This window comes from Rosa rugosa, chromosome 1, assembly GCF_958449725.1.
Source record: "Rosa rugosa chromosome 1, drRosRugo1.1, whole genome shotgun sequence".
Taxonomy (NCBI): domain Eukaryota; kingdom Viridiplantae; phylum Streptophyta; class Magnoliopsida; order Rosales; family Rosaceae; genus Rosa; species Rosa rugosa.
The window spans coordinates 4571251-4594893 of record NC_084820.1 but is presented as its reverse complement, the minus strand read 5'-3'; the positions used below and the strand labels follow the sequence as shown (position 1 = coordinate 4594893).

Sequence of the window (23643 nt, the reverse complement as noted above, 5' to 3'; positions counted from 1 at the left end):
ACACATGAAACAGATTTTTTAATTCTATGATTCCATTTTTCCTTAAGATATGAAAGCACATGAAAGAACGAAATAAAGAACGTACCAAAGAACCTGAAGTTCAAATATTGTAATGACAAATAAAAGCTCTATCCTTCTTAAGGAATCGTTGGCTTCACTATGTTGACAAACAATGTACTATCGAAGCTCTATAGGTTGTCTTTTTTATATTCAATTACTCCTCTGCTGCTTTCTCAAGCTCCTCCAATGTGGCTAATTTTTCCCGGGGCTTGTTTTTAAAATTCCCAAGCTCTCTTTCTCGTGCGTCCATCTCCTCCCATCTATTAAATGGTACAACTCTTACATTTCGGTTGTCCAGCAATTGGAGGAGACCCTCCCTGCCTGAGCTAGATGATGAGAATGTGACTATGCCTTGCTTAAGGTCTTCAGATATACTTGCAACCTGCCATGTCAATCAGGAAACTCAAGTGAGGAAAGCTGCGCTCAATCACCCTAATGAAATCAAATCCTAACCGGCTATCTTTCCATTCAAGTAGCGTACAAGACCACTTACAGTTTCTTCTGCACAATAGAGGTTTGTAGCAATGATCCCAGTTGGTCCTCGCTTTAACCATCCACATACATACAATCCCTTCTCTAGCCGTGTATGATCTCCAGATGTATCACTTAGAACTCGCCCTCTAACATTTGGAACCACACCTGCAAAAAAGGGCCATCAGATCAGATTTGCTTTCTCTCATGGATGTATATAGGATCAGCCGAATATATTTTCATGTCATCTCGTTTCGGGAAAAGTTTTATTTGGTAATAGCCAAGAGCACAGGAAAAATAGTTCTTTTGAGATTCACAACTTCTAAGGAACAGGTCTTTCAGGCCTCCAAACATTCAAATTAACTGAACTCCCCACGATATGTGTATGTCATAATACATCTTAGGGGAATAATCTTCCTCAGATTTTGTATATTATCATGAACTTAATGCTTGAAGATGTCATCAAAATAAATGTTTTAAGTGTAGCTCTGAAGGACACCTAAGATCCAGGTCAGATATAACCAATGCTTACCTTTCCGATCATCAAAGGGTAAGCCATTAACTGGTACTGATTTGTAACCAATGCTCTTTAAAACGATTCTACAGAGCAAAGAAATACACAGTTGTCAGTACCTCATCATGATTCATCACACACACACACACACACACCTGACTTTACGGCTTCATCATATGCCATTGCACATATGTCAAGCGGTAGGAAATTGACAGCTTGAATTTTAAAAGAGTAATACCCGCATCCAAGATCTTCAAATTGTCCCGTACCCACAGCCATTTGTTCTCCAGGGTCCACACCTACAGTTTTAAATTGAAGGAAGCAAATTTATCATTATCACTTGGATGACCAATCGTGTAGATCATTTACTAATGTTATTAACAGCTTTCACAGTAACTTGATGTTTGAACTCTTCTGTTTTACTATGGTACCAAAACGAATCTATGGTCCAGTGACTCAGTGCTGTGTTTATTGCATTGACGAATATATGACAAATTTTACATCACTACTCTTATGAAGGAAACATTTACCTATGAGCTTTGTCTTCTCAAGTCTGACACCAGAAACATGGCCAGTTCTCTCATCAGATTCTAAAAACTTATCTGGCTTCCGAAAGAAAACAAAGTGGAGTTCACGTTGATCTGAACTGGGGTGCGAAGGTCTAGATGTAGCAGCCTTAGACAGCAACTCATAAACCCTTTTCCGAATTCGATTATTCTTCATCTCTTCCTTACCAAATGACAGCAACAAGCCACAAAACACCAATGGAATGAAATATTACTAAAGATAAAAGGGAATTACTTTATCACCCATATTGAGAGAGAGAACGAGAAAAGAAAGGTAAGCATACTTCATCTGCTTGGGTTTTCAGTAGATCAGCTTCCTTTATGTGAACATGCAGATCTTTTATACCTGAGAAACAAAAGCAACACCCATTCTCTGTTAGTCAAATGTATATTGTTCTCCTTTGGAGAACAATCTATGACTAAATTTCAAATCATATACTGCACGTAGCAATAGAAGGACGAGAAGTTTGACAATCACCAAGAATTTCACGCAGCTCTTTAGCAGTACAAGCTGCTTGTGCCGGACCCCGCCTTCCAACCAAATATACTTTCCTGACATGAAATTGATATCACTAAACATGAAACCTAGATAAAATAAAGTAGCCATTGAACGTAACTGATAATTCTAAAAGTATGGGATAGAAAACCTTATAGAGCTCTTCTCAAGAGCTGACAAAGCATGGCTGGCAATATCAGTCGTGGCCAATTCTGTTGTTGGTCGTAAGAGAATGCGTGCAACATCAAGAGCTACATTTCCCTGGAAGCAAAAGGAACTGTTTAATAGGGATAAAACTCTGTAGTGAAAAGCTATATGTTTTAACATGTCCCCTAAACGGTAATAAGTTTCACATATGCTGAGTACCCGAACATTTTCTTCAAACTACCCAAACTGTACTCAAGCAGTGTCAAGTTACTGTTCACTTCAAGTCATAGTTCACTTTTGATTCTCACTACATGATAAACCAATTTATTGAGGACCATCGTTTGTTTTTGGTGACAAAGCAGCCTCATGTCCCGAAACCTAGTCACCTAGTTTGCACCTTTATTGGCTCCCACTACCCTGTTCTTTGATGCCCTTAATAAGCACCATGCTCTATCTAATTACAACTCCTAGCTTATCTCTTGTCTGTTTTTCAACTAAGTAATGTCTTTATAAGAGAAGTCTTAAATACCTCTCAAACATAGAAGATGAAACAAAAACTACAGTAAAACATCTACATATTTTTAATTTTTGGGGTAATTTTTTTTTTTTCCCTCAAAATAAGGTTAAAGAAGTAATCATAAAGAATGCCCAGTGATAGGAAGAAGTAGCAAGTTTGGACTGAGCTTCAGATAGTTGCATGTGCTGTAGCAAGAATTTTAAAGTTTTTGCAGTAACCACCTTACTCATGCCAGTAACTAATTACACAATTGATCCTATTTCTGACCTCATTTCCTAAATAAAGTATGAAGATACCTGGCCAAGAATTACAGCTGTATCCGAACTCTTCAAGTCAGGATTAAGGTATCTGGAATCCGGATGCCCATTATACCACCACACAAATTCTCTAGCTGAATATATGCCACTCAAATCCTAGAAAGATATACAAACAGAATTTTCAATAACAATATAAGTCAATTTAGAAAGGATAATCATCAATAATGGTTTAGTTACTATAATCCCACCCTACCCTAAAAGAGGAAAATCCCAAATCTTCCTGAACCATAATGAAGGCTTGATCTTATCTCAGCCCTCCTGTACAATAAGAGATATTCCCATTTGACACCCACCCTCTAAGTTTAGTCCCCATATCCATTCGGCATTTACATTTTATCCAGTCTATAGAACAAAGAGCGCCATAAAATAAAAGCAAATCAAGCAATACATACTTCTCCTGGGATACCAAGAACTCTATCACTTTCAGCACCATATGCAAGCACAACCTGCTCAATTGCACAAAGATATCGGTCAAACAAAAAACCATATCCAGAGTGAAGCTGCAAACATTCTTAACACCTATTGAGATAGAACCTCACCACATCATACAGCTCGCGGAGCTCGGGAAGTGTGACAGACGATCCAAGAGTGACATTTCCAAAGAATGAGCAGCGTTCGTGTTGCGCAACCCTCGTAAACTGGTTCACCACAATCTGTTGCAAGTTTTCTGATCACAATAAGCTCAAAAAAATAAGAGGTTCATTTTCGCAAGCCGAAACTCTTAAGATCCTCCACAAAATAGTTTCAACGCACACTTACAGAATGCCTCACAATCTCATTTAGCTCAACAAAAACTACTAAACTGCAATGAAATTGGGGGAACGATATGATCACCTTGGTTTCAGGATGGTCCGGTGCTACGCCGGAGCGGACTAATCCGAAAGGCGTCGGCAATCGGTCAATGATGTCAACTTCAGCTTCCTGGTGCGCCTTCAGCATCTAGTTTTCAGTTCAATTCAAAACACAACCATCAAATTCCAAATCTTCAATCGCAGAAAGAGAAACGGAAACAATAAGAAGGCTTTTACCTTCTCCGCCGTGTAGAAGCCGGCGGGTCCACTTCCGACGACGCAGACGCGGAGAGGACGAGAAGCGGCGGTTGACAAGGTTCTGGATAACCATGTCCTCAATTGAATAACCGCCATTTTTTTTCTTCTTTTTTTTTTTCGAAGAAGATGAAATTGATCGACGACTGTGTTAAAAGCTACTGAAAAATACTATAGGGCTGCGACTTGGGCCGGGTCGGGTAAATTTGCAAAAGGAGCAGAGATGCTAAACCCAATCTGTTTAAAATCCAGTTGAAGCCCGAGCCCAATACTAATCAAGCTATAGTTGTCTCAAATTTAAGTTGTACTTTGCAAATTATCTCAGCAAGAGATATCTCATCTCTCCTCGACCAACGATTTTAATGTAGGATTGGACCGGATTTACGTTAGCGACATATTGAGGTTGAGAATTGCTCGACCCTACAAATAGGGGTGGATTCATGTTAGGGTCGAATGTGACCCAGCCCGCCTAATACGTTAGAATTTAGTGTTCTCTTCTACTCACATTGTGGTAAGGCAATATGCACATGGTAGAGAAATGGTTGGTTAGTCTTAAGAAAGAAGAAGACCTTGTGTTATTTTTTAACTTTTAGCGATAGAGGAAAAAAAAAAACCTAGCAAAAGAAGAACAAAGAAATCTTTCTAGCCATTATGGCTATTACAGACTTTTCTAGTCCTGGCTATACCGAAAATGTCATCAAGTAGAGCTTGAATAGCCAAAGTAGGAAGAATTTAAAAAATACACACAACACATTTTCATAGTGATAAACATTTTCCTTAATAAGAATATAGTATACTGCCGTCCAAGAATGAAGACCTCTGTTAATGCAACACATAAAACACATCGGATAACAACAAAGTTGATATTCAAATAGGAATATCCTAGTGCTCTTAAGTCTTAACCCACTTTTTGAAGCACTGATGATTAGTGCACATTATACTAGCCAAATATCCATAATTATATGTTTGACTCCACCACCAACCTCATGGCCCATCACAAGAAAACTACATGGTCTCATGGCCCACTGAGTCAACATGTGTCAAACAATTCCATCTGCTCTTCAACAAGATGTCACATATGATGTATATGTGACGTCATAATAAATTGCTCCACATTAATTTACAATATTCAAATTTTTTCCTCTTATCTAGGGAATATAAATATAACCTACAAAATTGAACCCCCCCCCCCAGCTAAGTTAATTTAATGGGAAATTGGAGAATTTCCAGACTCTCCTAGTTTCATGGTTGTTTTGATTGTTTCTCTAATTGTATAATTGTTGTGAAATTACCTATCATATGTCTGTAATATGTATAATTCAAATATTTCATATTACATGAGTAAACAAACAATGACTTATTTTTTTTTTTTTTTTGGGAAACGAACAAAATGGTTAGATAGTAAAATGTATATAGAGGCGTCACATTTCGCCTTTTTTTTTTTTTTTTTTTTGAGGAATTTCGTTTCTTATTGGATAGATTTTTAGAATTTCTCTTAACGAGGACCTAATAATAGAAACAATAAAAAGAAAATTTCCATTATAGGCGTAGGGTCAGGTTGGTTTTTTTTTTTATGTTAGTTACGGAAGAAAAAGACATTAAAAAATGAAAGGGAAAAGGGAGTTGTTGTTGAAGGTCGGCATCCAGGGTCAGTTTTGGCAGTATGGCAAGGGGACAAAGGGCTGGTAGTGGGCCTTTGGTTGGGCCCTCTCCACTAGCAACAATACGGTCCAAAACTTTAAGTCGCTTTCAGAGATAAAAAGCCCAAAGAAGAAGAATGCTGCTCATATACAACTCCTACGGACAGTGGACCCACTATTAAAAAACAAAATAAAACGAGATTCACAACTATACCTTAATCTTCTCGGAAAAAAAAAAAAAAAAAACAATATATAGTTATATTATCCTTTTCTTTTCTTAATCAGAACGAGATACATATCTAAATTCAATTTTGGTAAACATTTTACTGAGACAATGAATAAAATGTCTCATGTAATTATATTAAAGATTGTCATATTACATATGATGAATCTTATGTGATTAGTTCACCGTAGAAGAGAATCTCTATGTAAATTTATTATGATTATTAGTTGTTTGCTTGATTGAACATAGTAAAAAATTTATTTTCTAAAATATTTAAAAGATAATAATAAAAAAATTAACCATATTGTCTCACACTCTCATTAATTATCACTCGAGTTAACCTAAACATTGATGAACAATTCTTAGGTTCACTCCTAGAGTGAATGAGCATATTCACCCCCATTGTCGATTAACGCATAATAAATTTATAATTTTCTAATCCAACCATTCATTTTATATAACGTAATACAAAGATTACCTTTGTAAAAAATCAAATCAAATTGAAGACCTTTCAGTTATTCATTTTTATGAAATACATGGACGGTTCATCATAATAGTAGTAAGTGTTGTTAGAACCATCCATTTGTTTGATTCAATTAGATAATTAAACGATTTCTGATTCGATTGATTTTTTACAGAGATGATCTTTAAAGGCTAATTTAAGATATGGACCGTTAGATTATAAATTTATTAAATAAAAGTATGTTAATCGACAATGGGGGTGAATATGCTCATTCACCCTAGGGGTGAACCTAAGAATTGTTCAACATTGATTGTTTGTTGATACTTCCTACCTCTTCGCTTGGAGTTCACAAACTAATTTTACAAAATGGAAAGGTTTGCCATGTCCAAACATAAAGGTGCTACTAGAATAGTAGACTCCAAGTTGCCATGTGATTGGGTTATGAATAATTAGGCTTTTTTTTTTTTTTTTTTTTTTTTTTTTTTTCTGCATAACCTCTTTCTTTATACGTGCGGCACCATGTGAACCGCCCACTGGTCCATCTCAGTTCTCTGGTTCGTCTTCTTGTGCTGAGGACTGGATCATGGGCATACAGTTTGGTTTGCGGTTGGCTACAGTCGGGCACGTGATCAAAGCACGTGAGCTACTTCCATTTACATGGTTAATGATCTAGGGCAGACGTCATGCTGACTAAGTGACGAGCAGGCTATAAGCCAAAGTAGCTGAACTCAAAAGATAAGCAGTTCTTAAGTCGATCTCATATGGCCATATCTTTCTCTCTTTATTTCTCAGAAATGACTTTGAAACCACGGCCCGGACTCGAATATAAACAATTTTAGTTACTGATTATGCAGAAGCTTAAAGAATTTTTACCCCTGTATAAGATAAGAGCTAGAAGACTACATTAGAAAACGATAATAAGTCCTTCAAAGCTCGACAGCTTGTCCCTTAGTTTTTGTTTCCGGAGAAATAAAGGAAACGCCTTGCCCATTTGGCATCGAGTACTGTAGAGATGAAGTTTGATCTCATCACTTACTCGATACTCTTAAGTACGTTCTGTAATAGTTGGGATTAGACTTTGGCCTTACCATCCTTGTCCTGGTTTCAAAGAAAAGACTGATTGTAACAAACTAAAGCAAGTTAAACTTTTTTTTTTAGTTCTCTCTCATTTGACATTTATTCTCTTTAAGCAATAAGCACATTGGCTTTAACACATGCATAGAAACTAGCAAAAGCTATCCTTGAAATAATTCCCCCTAAATCAATTAACAAATCCAAGACTATTATACATATGTAAAAGTGTTAGAGTGGGGCAAAAAACCTAGAAAGTGGGCATTATTCAATACATATAGAAAGACAAAAGTATATGATATTGAATTGGAAAAGGAACGGTATGAAGATTATTGGGATCAGTTCTATAGCTATATTAACAAGGGCAAGATGAAATCTGAGTATTTATTTCCTATTTCCTAATGAGAATGATTGAAGATTTGTTTATAATCTACTGAGATATGGTCCTTTTGCTTGTCTGCCAAGATTATTCCTTTAGTAATATTTTACATGATTATTAAATTTGCTACTTACTTATACACTTCTTTTCGAAAGCGACTTCGATCTACATATTTATACAATTGGTTTGCTAGTAATGAAGCTGCATCATTCGTACTTATCTATGCAAGTTTGCACACATACATCAATTACTATGTGTTCTCATTTGGACTGATACAACTAATTACTATGTTCTCGAAGATGAAGTATACCTGCGTATACAGTTTACTAGTTCTAGGATGAGAAAAGAAGATGCTTGATTTATTTCTCGGTGTTTAGATCAATATTGTTTTAGTTGAATATCACCGTTTTGAGTTCATGGTATTGTAAATTATATAAAAAATATCATGAGATTGATAACTATGCAACCTTACATGTATACACAAAATCAACACATAAAAAGTTATCTAAATCTAGCGACAACAATACGAAGAATTAACTTGTAACCTAATGTGTCAATATCTGAAAAATGTCATAACATATATTAATTAACGCTATAAATGCTTTCATACAAACATATAAGTAAAAGATAATTACATCATAAGAGAATGGTAAACTGTAGGAATGATTGGTGCACACAATAAAAGAAAACCATGTTAGGATAAGTATTGATTGAATATATACTTCGAAATGCGTGCACGCAAAGTGAGTAAACATCATTTTCTCCTACATTTGTTGGGTACAACATATCGCCACTCCTATAGGTTATGGCCGGGGGAAGAGATTAATACGTTTATGAACCTTGCTAATCAATCATACATGATGAACTAGCCAGGCATATATATATATATATGAACATCATGAACTAGCCATTCAAGTAGAAGGGGTAAGTTGGAATTGAAAATTATATATGCATATATACGTATTAAGTTTCAGTAACATCAGCGTGATAATATAATAATAATAATAATGTTACGTTATTTATATTGTGTAATGGTTTTAGAGGCAACGAATCAAGCATATATTTCGGTAGAACAGTTGGTATTAGAGAAAATTATTAGATGAAGAGAAAGCAATGCTAGTGGGTTCATATCGAAGAGCACGAGAAATTTCTGTTCTTTGTAAACATAAAGAAGTTTTATTATTTCTTGCTGTCTTCAGTTGTCATAGATGGGGGATTTGCATACCTAATGGCATTCCCTTTTGGTTAAAGTTGGTCATTTAAATAAGAGTAGAACTAAACCAGGGTTATTTGAGTCATGGCTTACCCTACAACAAGCTTATTATATTGAGGATGGTTAATCAAGTTGTCTAGGGATCCTAGATAGGAATAATGGATAGATTTTAAGGGAGTTAAAGAGCATGTGTGATGAGGAATCCAATGATCAAGCATGAGCAAGATGAAACAAAAGAACACACCCTTTTATGAGGTAATATTCGAAGCTCTAGGAAACGACATGCCAAGTTTCAAAAATGTCGATGATTTTATTAGCAATTGTTAATTTCATTTAACAAATTAAATTAATCTCGATAATGATATCAAAAAACATGCATGCACCATCTATTCAGTTATATTGTCTACATGTATATGCCAAAAATACGAGACAAAAGAACTTATAGGTCATGATGATGGGTATATACAGAAGCATGTGTTTGATGCAATGGAGAAAAATTGTCCTATTTGATTGTATTTGCCAATATGAAGTCGATGTACTAATTCGTTTGGTGGAACTTTGCATTTAGCATGTATCTGGAAAACAGAATTTCCAGGTTGTTTCTAATTTAAGCATTCCAACTGAGATACTGAAAGCCACATCAAAATAACTAATTAAGAATATTTTAATTCTAATAATTATAGTGTTAATATGGCCGGTTTGGCACTCGTGGTATTTTAAAACAAGTCAAATCTTGTCAACCCTCTATTTTATTGAAATTTTTCCATTTCATAATCTTGACCATTGATAAAAGATGATTTTAAGGACATGTTGCAAGTGACGGTATTCAAGGATATTGAACTTTCTATTTTTCTTATGATTTTCTTGGTTTTTAGACTTTGGAAAATCATAAAAAAAATGTCCGATTGAGAACCTGTAATTTTAGCTAAAAAAATTGTGTTATAGTCCACAATTTTAGGTGAAATCTCACCGTCTTAGACAAATTTTTTATTTTTGGAAGAAAATTCATGAGTTAGTTCTCATAGGATTGGAAAAGCATATAACATCTTTCGATGTGCTTACACTCGCTTGAGGAGGTACCATTAACCTCACTTGCATTATAGGCATGGGTGCCATTAGCCTCACTAAACATAGGTACCCTTTCACTAGACATATACGTACACTCTAACCCTAAACCCTAGCTATATAGAAAAACCCAAAAGCACATTGTTAGAGTTAGAGAGAGAAGAATATATGGGAAGGAAGGTGAAGACAAAAGGGAGACGTGTTATTCCTTGTTTGTTTTATCGTTGGACATGGGAGAGAGCCAAAGAAGAAGAAAATAAAAATGGGAAGTGAGAGAAGTGGGGGTGTGCTGGAAAAGACATGGCGCCCCCGACAAATATTTTGGCAGTACGGACCAGACAACACCATGGCTGCTAGTTAGTTTTAGTAACCCCTTAATATGCCCAAAACAATAAGGGTTATGTTCCTAAGGCAAGACATTTGAGCTCGAGATTTAAGGGTATTTGTTTCTTTGTTTGTTTCTTGCATCAAAATGCGGCTTAAGGGAATGTTATGTCGTGGGAGTAATAGTCGAGGAGAATAATTTTAATGTTTCTTTATGCTTGCTACCTTGATCTCATTTAATTTGATCTATATTGAGAATGTTAGAGGAATTACAAACGAAGTAGTAGGCGTCGGCCTCGGGTTTTTGATCAGCGGCCACTTCCCAACCCTAGAGCTAGAGATCTAATGAGTTTCACCAAGTAGGGTTTCGAGTTTTATCAAAAGAAAAGAGAAAAAAAAAATGAAGGTTTCATTACAAATATTATAAGATCGAGTCACCCACTTCATATTAGGACATATTAATATAGATGGGCTTGACTTCACAGTGATCTAGTTCGTTTGAAAATAAAATTATGGATAAGAATAAGACATGTTGAAGTGAAGTACTATGACGACGTGAGTACATAATTAATAACGCCAACGATCTTTGATCTATTTTTATTCTTACAAATATCTTATTTCACGATTTGAACGACTAATTTTTACTTGTGATTGATGATGTATTACTTAATATATATATTCAAAGATGTCAAGTTTATCTGTCTCTGATTTGTTTGGATTAGTGAGACAATACAATATCACACTTCCAAGTTATCAATAAAAATATGAAATATTCTCTGTTTTTTAAGAAAAAAAATTCAAATTTCTTTGTTTCAATTCAAGATATGATTACGAGCAAGAACAAGAACAATTATAATATGATTATGGATTAGAACAATTGTCCATTCGAAGTAGCTTTTAGAATTCTATTTCAAAGATGGCAGTAGGTAGCTAGACTCGCGCTAGACATGGAAATACATATGGAATTCATAGTTTCTGACTTTCGATCTGCTAAGTTTTAAGTTCTAACATTAAGCTCCTCATTTGGGTGCCAATACAGATAGGGAGGCCATTTTATCAATACGGGAGTGAATCCAATCTTGACTAGTCTCTGGGAAACTGTAATCATTCTCTTGGAGACCTGAGATTAGGGATCTCCAAACCCTAGATATTGACCTCTCGAAAAGTGTAACACTGTTCAATGTCGGTCACCTCCATTTCTATTCCATACTCTCACGGGTCATCTTCCTTACATTTACCACATTCTTCTCCATTTCTTAAATAATTAGACAGACAGTTACAGCAAGCTTACAAGCAGATACGGTTACCACACATACATCATCCACTAATAGTCTCTGTAGGTGACAACAAATCTAGTAATGCCAATGTTCATATTTTGATGATCCTCACTATCAATTTCGTAATCGTCATTCTTTGTTATTAAAATTATTTAGTTTGTAAATTTCAATCAAAACAATTTTTTTTTAAGTGTATGTAGCTAGCTATATCCTCTATCCTACCCCACTGTTAGACTTCAGAGTCGTTTAAATAACCTCGTTTTCTAATTATTTAGGTAATAAAACTAGTTTAGCTAGGGTTACATATGTACGTACTAGTTCTCAAATTCCATATCATAACCTAATGTTGCAGGAAATCAAATTCAATCAATATTAAGGACAGAATCAACAAGGAACCAAAATCAAACCATGCATGACGATCACGAAATTAAACATGAAGCTTAAGCTTGCAGTAGTCATGACTCAGAATAAGGTGGCCACCTCTCAATTATAAATGACTCAACATGCAATAATGACTAATTAATACTCATCGATCATTTCTCGTAGTTTAGTAGATCAATTAAGTCACTTAATTATTTGACCATCTCTTACAAGTTAAACTCATTTCCACCTAATTTATAATTCTTAGACGTTTTATCTTTCCTTATTGGGTAGCCTGAGAATGATGAATTAGGGTTTAAGGAGGGTCACTATCTTTTTATTAGAATGATGAATTAACGTTGAATTTTTAACAATAATCCAGGTTTATTAAAATGTTGATTTATTATGTTTTCGAATTATTTGCACGATGAAAATTTAATTTCATTTTTCATTTATTATTTTTTTCACAACAAACATATAAAGTTCGAATTTTTCTAAATTAGCAATTTGCGTCAAAACTTACAATTTACTCATTGATTTTTTTTGGCATGATGCATCGATAAGCTATTATAATCGTTCTTATTGTTCATAAGTGATGCATGAAATTTCTTTCTCTCAAAGTAAAAAAGAAAAAGAATTTCGAACCCCCTTAATATGCATCACAATTGACCAAGAACTAGCAAGTTACCGAGACTGTTGTTCTGATACTTGTGTAAGTTCTCTACCATGTAATGCCAGGTGGGGTGATGGGATGGAGATAATGTAAACTCAGAGTCACGCTAGTAAGACCCAATATATTTTTCGTTTACTTAATTAATTGGAATTGCTACCACCTTTTCTGTCCCACTTTGAGATAAAGCAAAAGTAGATGAAAAAGCAAAGAAAGAAAAGAAAAACACAAAAGAAGGGGAAGAAAGGAAAAAAGCAGATCAGAGTAATAAAGAAAAGGGAGGGGGAGAGAGAGAGAGAGAGAGAGAGAGAGGTGGGTTTCTCAAAACTCCATGATTATTCAAATTCTCTCTTAAAAACAGGACCTGGGTTTTCCCGTACCTAGTTGGTTAGTACTTAACCCAGTGTTGGTACCTCTCAAAGTTTCTACAGAGACTTATTTTGGGAGCTTCAGCAAAACAAAAAAGAAAACCACACAAAGGGGAAAGGAAAGCTAAGCTAAGTTCAGAAGACAAAGGCATGAATAGAGGTCATGTTTTGCAGAGCTCACCGGTGCAACAAATGATGGCGGCTGGAAACCCTAACTGGTGGAACATCAATAGCATGAGGGCGCCAACAACGAACCAACCTTCATCTTCTCCTTTCTTGCCTTCTCCTCATCACCCTAGTTTTTTCATTCCACAGTTTCAACCTACTAGTTCCTCCTCTTCTTCACTTCCCTTTATTCCTTCTTGGCATGACAACAATAACCAGAACCAGAACCAGGAGCTTCCAGAGTCTTGGAACCAACTCCTCCTGTAATTACTCTTTCTCCTCTTTAGCTAGCTCTTTCTCTCACAACACACGCGCATGCACGCACCACTGATCATACATATATTGCTATACAAAACTTAGAATTCTCGATGTGAGATTCTATATATTCTCAAACACTAGCCTTTGCATCGCTGCTTCTTGCAGTCTGCATGGATTTCCGCCTTTTTATTTTTCATATTCTTAGACACTGGCTCATCGTAATTAAATCGAAATCAAAGTCATTAACGAGTGTGGTTATTAATTAGCAGGGGTGGATTGGTTGGTGAAGATGATAAGGCAAATGGTCTGAGACAATTATTCCATCAAGGTAAGAAATTGGAGGACTGGGAGGAGCAAATATTGAGTAGTCAAGCTCATCCGAATGCTCCTGTTAATGTTGATGTGAAGCAAGAAAACTCGCCACCAGGGAGCTTTGTGTACGGACATCATGGGAATGGGAATAATAATGAAGATTTTCAGTCTGCAGCTTTGTGCTCTTTGTCTCAAATTATGCCAACCACCACTGCTGCCTCAGCCTCATCTCCCAAGTCGTCGTGTGTGACGAGTTTCGGTAGCAACATGTTGGATTTCTCTAACAAGTCGGAGGGGAGGCATCCACCACCGAGCCGAGCCAGCTCCGAGGTAAGAGAGAGATTGAGAGAGTCGAGAAAACGAGATATATATTCTTGAATCTTGATTTCCTAGGGTTTGGAGAATTCCTTTCTTCCGCTTCTTCTCAGATTTAACTTGAGTTTAAAAATGCATGATGCTTCAAACAGATCGTGAGCTTATAATCAAGATATGAAGAGTCCTTTGGATTTTTTCTTCTTCTTACTTTTAGTTTCTTTGTTATTTATATTTTGATTTGAAGGCCTTCTTAAATCCAATTGCTGGATTCAATGATCAGCATGCTGATTTTGAAATGGATTGAATCAGATTCCCTTTTCACCTTTTTGATCAATTAGTATGAACTTGTTAATTGATCTAGTTATAGAATATAATCCAATATTAATGGTTTCTATATATTGATTATGTTTACTACCTTTTCAATAATTAATTTTTTGGTTTCTTGTCTTGTGAAGTGTAATAGCAGTGCAACTGGTGGGGCAGTTAAGAAAGCTAGGGTTCAACCTTCTTCTTCAGCCCAACCTACCTTCAAGGTAACGTCGCCCACATCTCTCTCTCTTCTCTGTTTCCACACACGAAAACAGACACACACATGCAGCTATCTGTGCAAGCTAGCTAGGATTGTAATACTTGTCTTTCTTGATTGTCCATTTCTGATCAATCATATTGATTCTTTATCCATCTATGTCTACCTATCTTTCTCTCGTACGTCTGTATTTTAACCACAAGCTAAGAAGCTGCATATGAATCCTTCACCTCTTATTTTATATCTTTGTATGTGTTTTGTGATCGATCAGGTGAGGAAGGAGAAATTAGGTGACAGAATTACAGCTCTTCATCAGCTTGTTTCCCCATTTGGAAAGGTAAAGTAGCCTTCAGATTTTAATCTTAGCAGTTAAAATAAGAAAAACTCCGTAATGAAAGAACTTCTCAACTTCAATATATTTTCATTTTAATTTCCCCTATCGAATATCGTACTTTTAATTAATTTTTAACTTTAAGCATTAAAGAAGAATGGAGACATAGAAAGTGTATGACTTTGGAGGGACGTGGTGTGGTTTTTTTTCTCTTTTGCAGACTGACACAGCCTCTGTCTTGTTAGAGGCTATTGGGTATATCAGATTCCTTCAGAATCAAATTGAGGTCACGTCTCTCTCTCTCTCTCTCTCCCCCCCCCCCCCCCCCTTCCCTCCTTTATTTTTGAAGCCAAGACTGGAACAAACCATGACCATGAGTTGTTAGTCATATATGGCAGCAGTACAAACACACCGTTAAAGTTCCATTTCAAATTATTTGTTGCTTTCAGTTTCAAGTTTCAATACTCTCTCAGTCTCTCCTCTCTCTCTCTAGATTTTGATGATCGAAGTTCTAAATATACCCTTGTTTCTTCTTTCTCCTTTTTCCCCCTCGGATGCTGATTTTGCAGGCCCTAAGCTTACCTTACTTGGGCAGTGGATCACCAAACATGCGCCAGCAGCAGCAACAGTCTGCAGTAAGTTAAATATATTAGTTACTCACTCCAATGCCACATATATCCCCATCACTCTCTCACTCACCTCTCTCTCGCACGTGCATTAGTCTATATAATTGGTTAATGATATTGATTAATAAACCCTCAATTGGACTTTTCTTCGGTTAATTAGGTTCATGGGGAGAGGAACTGTATGTTTCCTGAAGATCCTGGGCAGGTATTTATACGTTTCCTAGCTTCCCAGAATACTACAAGTTATTGCTCCTCTTAAGCAAGTAAAGAGATCATTGAGTAGTGTACCTAAACATAACGATTAATACGATAAGCTTTAATTAAAGAAAGTCACGCATGGGGCATAATGTTGATGAGTAGAATGAAATTGGATTAATGCTAATGCTTTTGTATCATTGTTTTGTCTATATATATAGCTGCTGAATGACAACTGCATGAAGAGGAAAGGAGTTAATTCCGAGCAGGTAAATGCATCCTCGTTATAATGAGTCTGATCTATTATGTTGCCACTCACACTACCAATGTTGTTATAAATTATCAGTCTTAGTCGTTGATTAATTAGGTGGAATCTGGCTTAGTTTGAATAAACGTAAACTCGGGCAAATAATAAAAAGAAGAAAGAAGAGACATATGATCCGTATAGTATGACAGCTGAACTTCTGGGAGAGATATCTAGCAACTTGAAGAACATTTTCCTTGCTACATAACGTTTCATTGATTGGTCAATGGACTTATAATTAATTAAGCTCCTTTATCTTTTGGGTTTAAACTTTGTTAGGATGCTTATGAAGAGCCAAAGAAGGACCTCAGGAGTAGGGGCTTGTGTTTGGTTCCGGTTTCTTGTACCCTGCAAGTTGGGAGCGACAACGGAGCAGATTATTGGGCTCCGGCAGCTCTCGGCGGAGGTTTCCAGTAAACAATGTGGAAGGGGTGGCATAAGCAGCACACACGCACGTATACACAAATATTCAAGAGATCGTTCGAATAGATGGAGCTTCATGGAAGTTAATGATATAACATCATGAGCAGTCACTCTGCTAAAACCCAAAGGCTGATTGCTCATGATGCTATACAATATCTATTAATTTTATGCATATATGCTTGTGTGCTAGCTGCGCTAGCTTGCTTTTAATTTGGGACTAGGAAGTTGTTAAACTCCCTAATTAATTAAGTTTTAATTATCTACCTTCTATCTTTGCTTCAATGCATGTATATTCAGTATTAATTAGTAGTCGAGTAGTGATCATTTCAAATATTGTTGATCACAGAGCAGCATGGATCAATTTGAATCGTGTTGAGCACTACATACTCAACTTTTATTAATATGTGTTCTCTTTCGTGATTTCTATGATCATTTTTATTATTTTATTTATCGTTAGTTATAATGTCACGTCATTCATATATTTTTCTTATAACATTTAGAATTGTAAGAGTGCAACAAATATGAATTACAAGGAAGATCCCCGTAGAGCTTCGATATTAATTCAGAGAATTAATCAAACGTTCTTATAATTGTTCAGAACTCTTTCTTCTTCATTTTTTCCTCTCGATCAAACTGAAATTACAGAACCAAATGCATTAATTGAGATAGGATGATAGACACACAAAAAATTTTCAAGAATATATTGATATGACTCCATGCGCATTATTTGGTGTACAATCTATTCTAGGGTTTGGCCAAGGGCAAGGCATTCCAAGAATATTTAATTTTTATGGTACAAAAATAACCCATTTATCCCAACAGGTGATCCCTAGTCAATTCGATCAACAATAATAAATTCAGTTTGCCTCCTTCAACTTTGGGTTGATCTTCATTTCAGTCCCTGATATTTTTTTTAATCACGTTGGTCACTGCAGTTTTAATTTTCATCACCCGAGTTCAAATTTCAAAATTAGCTCCAAATATGACGTCACAAGCTGACTTGGCTATGACATGAAGGCCCACTTTTCAGATTTTGACCTTCATTTTGGATGAAATGTCCAAACTACCTTTTTGTACTCCATATTCTTCTTCCTCTGATTTTGCTGAAGATGAGATCCTAGCTCTAGCTCCACAATTCAATCCCAATTCCCAAACTATACCCTGCACAACCCAATCCCAAACCCAAACTATACCCTGCACAACCCAATCTCAATCCCAAACCCAAACCCAAACCTAAACCCAAACCCAAACACAAAATCGAAACACCCAAAATCTACACTTCCTCAACCTCGTTTGACTCCGAAAGCGACGACGCCGTTTCACTTTCGCTTTCTCCTCCTCCAACACCAGTTGGGATAGTCACCGAGGGAGGCAATGGAATCGACAGTGGCGGCGGAGGAGATAGAGTTGTTTGGGTGGTCTTTACTCTGGTGGTAGTGGTGTTATTGTTGCTTTGAGACGGCGAAGGCGAGGCGGGTTTTGACTGAAGGAGGAGACCGTGACGAGGGCTTGGTTCAGTTCACAAATTCAAAGACGACTTTATCTGTAAATCCTCCACTTCAGAATTTGATCCATGCTGATCTGATTCTTTTGCTAAATTTGATTCAGTTTGATCCGTGCTCAATTGGGTGCTTGCTTATGTCTCAGACTCTTTGGGATGAGTAGTTTCCATGTCGACTCTGCTTTGCTTCAAGATCTAAACATTTTTCGGTGAAAGTGAAGCTCCGGGCGGTGTTCAGGCTCGAGTGCAGCTGAGAATGAGAGATTGATAGGAGCATTTTATGCGACGTGTATATGGTTAATCCCTGTATTAATCTTTGTTAGTTTATTCTATTGTCTCCTTATAGTTTATTAGTTTTTTCAGAGCAAATATACAAAAAGAAGATAATATTGAGGAAAGATTCACAAATAAGGAAAAACTTGAAAACCTGGCCAAGCAGAAGACCTTGATGGATCGAGGAGCCCAATTCATGGAGATATCGCAGCAAATTATGGAGATATTCACAGAAATATTGATGATGACATGGCAAATTCTCACTGGACAAAGTGTGGAGAATCCTAAATCAAATAGAGAATCAAGAAGTTGCATTTCTCTACAATTCAAGGAGTCTCAAACCAAAAAGGAATGAAAGAGGACTCAAGGAGCAGTATAAAAGGGCTGTGCAAATCTGAAAGGGTCCTTGACGCAAAGCCCCAAAATTGAACAAAATTATCCTACTTACCCCAGCAACAGATTTTTATTCCCAACTACCAAATTTAACCTAAAAAGACAAGTTTACCCTCATCCTACATAATATATTATAATTTATGCCACTCATCTCTTATCTCTCCCCCCGCTCTCTCTCCTCTCTCTTCTCTCTCGCTGGAAGTCTCTCTCTCTCTCTCTCTCTCTCTCTCTCTCTCTCTCTCTCTCTCTTTCTCTCTCTCGTCAGAAGTCTCTCTCCTCTATCTATCTCCAGCACGCCAGAAGTCGCTCTCTCTCATATCGCCTCCATTCCGTCGACGGTGGAGGAAACGCTGGAAATTCATGGCACGAATCCGGCCCCAGCTTTCCCGATGTCGCCTGAGCCTAGCTCGCTCCGGTTGTCGTCGTTCTTGAGGAAGAAGCAGGTGCCGCCAAACGTGCTGCTACCAAAGCAAAGCTAGGGTTTGCAGAGCTCCTGCCACCATATTTATCAGATCTCGTATCTGCAGCTTCCCAATCTCGAAAATGGCGACCTAGATGAGCAAGAAGCGAGAGGTAATCAGGGCTACTCGAACTCAAAATGTGCTCGGAGAGAAGGGAAGGAGGATTAGGGAGCTGACCTCAGTTGTGCAGAAGAGGTTCTCCGTCGATGAATGCCATGTGGGAAGAGATGGGTGCCCAGAGCATTATCTGGGTGCCCTGATCAATTGAGTGTACAGCATAGAAATCGAGTATTAATATCCATATTTTTTTAGGGAGGGGGGAGGCCAATAGATGTTTTGAATTGATGTAATCTTTTCATTTGTTTTTCTTTAATCAAAGTTTTATTTGTCTAAATTTAAGGAGGTTAGTTCCCATTTCGGAGATTGAAAGTTCTATTGGAGGGCAATAGATGTCTATTGGGGGGCAATAGACGTTTTGAATTGATGTAATCTCCTTGTTTTTTTTTTTCTGTAATCAAAGTTTTAAAGTCCTATTGGGGGGGCAATACATGGCTAATAGTCGTCTATTGGGGGGCAATAGACCTCTATTGGTCCTCTATTAGGGGGCAATAGATGTCTATTGAGGGCAAAAAAACTTTTCCGGTGAGATTTTCAGCAAATTCCGGTGGGCGGCGGCCGGTGATAGGGTTCCGGGGGCTGGCGACCAGTGACCGGCAAAGGGGTGAGGGGTAAAATGGTATTAAAAAAAATTAAAAACAAAAAAAAAATCGTAATGGGGTATTAGGGAAGACTCCCTTAGAGAGTATTGGGTAAGAGAGAATTAAAAAAACTTAATGGGGTAAGTGGGAAAAAAATCCCTAGAAATGGGGTAAATGGACAAAAACCCTTAATATTAAACTCGATCGAATTTGTGGGATATATCCTAATATATAGAGCAGGGAGGGATTCCTGTAATTTGAAATTTGAAATAGTAGAGTTTGATTATATAAGAATTGGACAGATTGTCTCCAACAAACTGCAATCGATGAACTTTACCAACACCCGCATGTAGATTGTTATGAAGCCAGAGGCTAATTAATACCCAATCTTTCTTTGTTTCCCTCCTCCCTACTTTGATATTATTTTGTATGATCCTATTACTCGCTGAATTCATTAAAAAAAAAAAATAGGGGGTTTTGAATTTACTATAGCTTAGTGAAATTCTTGTTTTTCAAAGTTCTTGTTTTTCTCTGTGAGTTCTAAGGTTCTCAATTTTTTGGTGGATTTATAGTTTCTCTTGTTGATTTTGCTGAGGGTTTGTTTTTTATTTGAAGCTCTGTAATGGCGGAAGTCATTCGGGTCCAAATCGAAGACACCTAAAACCCCACAACCCGAAACCAAATGCTAGCAATTTAACTTCTGTCCACTATCTCTCTCACCTACAGTACATGCGCGCTGGGAAGTTTTTATCGATGTGTTTTTTTTGCTGGGTACAAGCAGTGGCGGATCCAGGATCCGAGAGTTGTCTAGGCTAATTAGAAGTACACTAATATTTTTTTTTTTTTTGAGGTTTGGAACCCAGTGGGAGGCTCATTCTCACGCCTTTATTATTTTCAATCAAAACATAACTATTATTTTCAATCAAAACATTTCAGACATAACACAACTACAACTAATTATACAGTACTATTAGTTACTAACTTGCAGCAGACTTTAATGTCTAATTATGTGTATAAAACAGGCTAAAGAATATAAAGTTAGTAACACTAACCAGATGGAAAGGGAATCAACACTCAACATCAGTCAATTAAGTCCGAAACGCTACGATAAGGATCAAATTCAGGAATTGGGCATTAGTTAGCCTCATAATATTAAATAGCTCCCCTTCTTTCTATTGTGGCTTCTGAGTCTCTAACAGTTCAGCCTCATATTATCTACACAAACACTATACACAAGCAAGACAGATTTAAAAGAGATAGCCGACTAAGCCGAGTGAAACAAACCCAAAACCGATATCCCCTAAACAAATCCAACAATCCCAATCATCAACTTATACCCAAAACTCAAAATTCCAACTCACAATTAATACATGGAGGGCCAGAACTCTTCCAGAAACCCAGGCAATCACTCGGTCACTCCACTCCAGTCTGCAAGAAGCCAAGAATCTCTGCAAATCTCTGCAAGTGAAATGGAATATACCCATAATCAAAACATAAGTGGTCAAGTGGCTCTGAGAGTCTGAGGTTAAATTTGGTTCTTAAATCAGTGAGATAGCATAGAGATGCAAATGATTAATAAAAAAGTGGAGCAACCCTGTGAACCCACATTAAGAAAATCGAACAAGATAAGAAATTGGCTTAAAGGAGAGTGAGAGAAACCTTGGGCTGTTGGGGATTAGATCGGGCAATGGAAGGGAGAGGTACAGTGTAGCTGTGGAGAAGAAAAGGCGGAGCCGCGGAGGGTCTGATATTTCCGTTGAGTGCAAAATAGGCGAAGAGAGGAGAGAAGCAGTGAAGCACTCGAGTGACTCGACGTCTCGACCACAGAGGAGAGAAGTGAGCTGCTGTGGGTGGGGGAGAACGCGACTTTTACCTCCCTATTTTTATTTATTTTTCTTTTTCTTTGGGTATGGGCTGAAATTATATATATATATATATATATATATATATATATATATATATATATATATATATATATATATATATACTTGGTCGTTTTTTGCCCCGAAAGCTGTCTAGGCTTGAGCCCATATAGCCCACCACATAGATCCGCCCCTGGGTACAAGATAAGGGCAACTTGGGAAATTAGGTGATTTAATTAGATATTTAAAAAAAAAAAAAAATTTGCTGAGTATATTAAGAAGTTTGCTGGGTAAATTTAGAAACACCCAAATACATTCATTTGTTTTCAATTCTCGAATCTATAATTTGATCACCACAAATTCTCTACTCAACAGGGGACTTTGGTCAAAAAGACCGTAACTATAATCATAACAGACCACTAGCCAGAGTAATTGGACCATTAGAATCTTTAAACACTTATTATCCATAAAGAAATTTAGGACCTCATTAGTCGATTTTTTTTTTTTTGAATTAAAATAAGGGATGAGGCGATATTAGCTCCTCGGAAGTAGACGATTTAGGGAGCAAGTCCCACCCTCAAACCCGAAGGTGAAGGGTCTACCACACTCTGGGAGCCCACTGCCCGTCCCCTTATTGTTATTTATTAATAATAAAGAAAAATACAAACAAGAGAAGGGAGGACAAAAACCAAATCCCAAAAGTACAGACCAGAGAAAGAAATAAAAGATGGAAAAGAAATAAATTTTCCATCTGTGGAACAAAGAAAAAGAAAGAGATACACCCCAAGAAGCCCAAAGCAACATCAAGAAGAAACACGAGAATAAGGGAACCCCTGGTCATCCATTCTCAAGTATGGAGAGATCTCGGGTGGAGGTGAGACATGCCAAATCAGAGATGAAGAAGCCAAACTCAAATTTGTTAACCTATCTGCCATAGAATTGCCTTCGCGAAGAACATGAGAGCAATGAAATGTCATTGACCGAATGTGAGATTAACAATTCAACCAAGCAATGCGCAGTGGCCTAGGAGGTCGATAATTTCAGTATAGCTTTGTCATGATAAAACTATATTATAGTCTAGGATCGGGCCATCTAGCCCATCCTTGGTTTGATTTTTCCAAATTCCAAATGAGTCCAACAGTCAAGCTTAGACCAATTATGAACCAAGTTCCTTCACCAGTTGCTCAGGCAAGTTGTACTGTTGTAGTTGACCTGGTTTGCTCGGATTAAACGTGCAAATCGAACCGAATGAATCGTAACGTAACGCTATCTCTTTTGTCCATGTGCATGGTTTTCGGGGTATGAACAGAAAGAGGTTGAGCTCTTCAAGCAAAGCATTTGAATAGTCTTCAAAAGGAAATACACTGGCTTCTTCCAATCAAACCAGTCGCTTAATTTCTTATCAGTTTAATCTAATCTCAACAATTAAAACTTTAATCCACCCTTAACAATATAGAACACCACAGCGAGTCTTTAGCAATTTCTAGCTCTTTCAAAAGCACCGGTGTTTTAATCTTGTCTTATAAATTTAGATTACTTTGATCTAATTTATATATAACACCTAGGTAGGCCATTCAAACAGAGTTTTAGAAGTCTATGGATTGGTTTGGAGTATTGGAGTAAAATTCTACGTACTATATATGTATCAAATGCTGAACTAATTCTGTGGCCATCCCTATGTTTTGACTAATCATATAGAACAGACTAGGTACCATGACATTGATTCCTAGAGTTGACCCTTCTACATAGACCAATGCTAATTAAGAATCTTCAACCTTGATACCTCTCCTTTTCTAATGTGAAATATTGAAGT

General features: G+C 36.9%; 2 protein-coding genes across 3 annotated transcripts; one reads left to right on the top strand and one right to left on the bottom strand.

Moving 5' to 3' along the window:
* Positions 1-12: 12 nt before the first annotated feature.
* Positions 13-4286, bottom strand: LOC133727022 (NADPH:adrenodoxin oxidoreductase, mitochondrial). The gene is made up of 13 exons (XM_062154649.1): positions 4117-4286; positions 3923-4027; positions 3628-3741; positions 3481-3534; positions 3068-3184; positions 2259-2368; positions 2090-2163; positions 1896-1957; positions 1576-1774; positions 1284-1344; positions 1064-1131; positions 554-699; positions 13-442 (listed from the first exon to the last, which is right to left on the bottom strand). The coding sequence occupies exons 1-13, from the start codon at positions 4231-4233 to the stop codon at positions 215-217; spliced, it is 1455 nt and encodes a 484-aa protein (XP_062010633.1). The 5' UTR covers positions 4234-4286; the 3' UTR covers positions 13-214.
* An 8772-nt stretch (positions 4287-13058) lies between these two features.
* On the top strand, positions 13059-17066 carry LOC133711691 (transcription factor bHLH68). Of its 2 annotated transcripts, none has more exons than XM_062137794.1 (9): positions 13059-13615; positions 13877-14252; positions 14693-14770; positions 15035-15100; positions 15315-15380; positions 15664-15729; positions 15881-15925; positions 16137-16184; positions 16499-17066. In XM_062137794.1, the coding sequence occupies exons 1-9, from the start codon at positions 13338-13340 to the stop codon at positions 16634-16636; spliced, it is 1161 nt and encodes a 386-aa protein (XP_061993778.1). In that variant the 5' UTR covers positions 13059-13337; the 3' UTR covers positions 16637-17066. The 2 variants fall into 2 exon arrangements, with proteins under 2 accessions (XP_061993778.1, XP_061993782.1); XM_062137798.1 differs by having other exon boundaries at positions 13062-13615; positions 13880-14252.
* The last annotated feature ends 6577 nt before the right edge of the window (positions 17067-23643 follow it).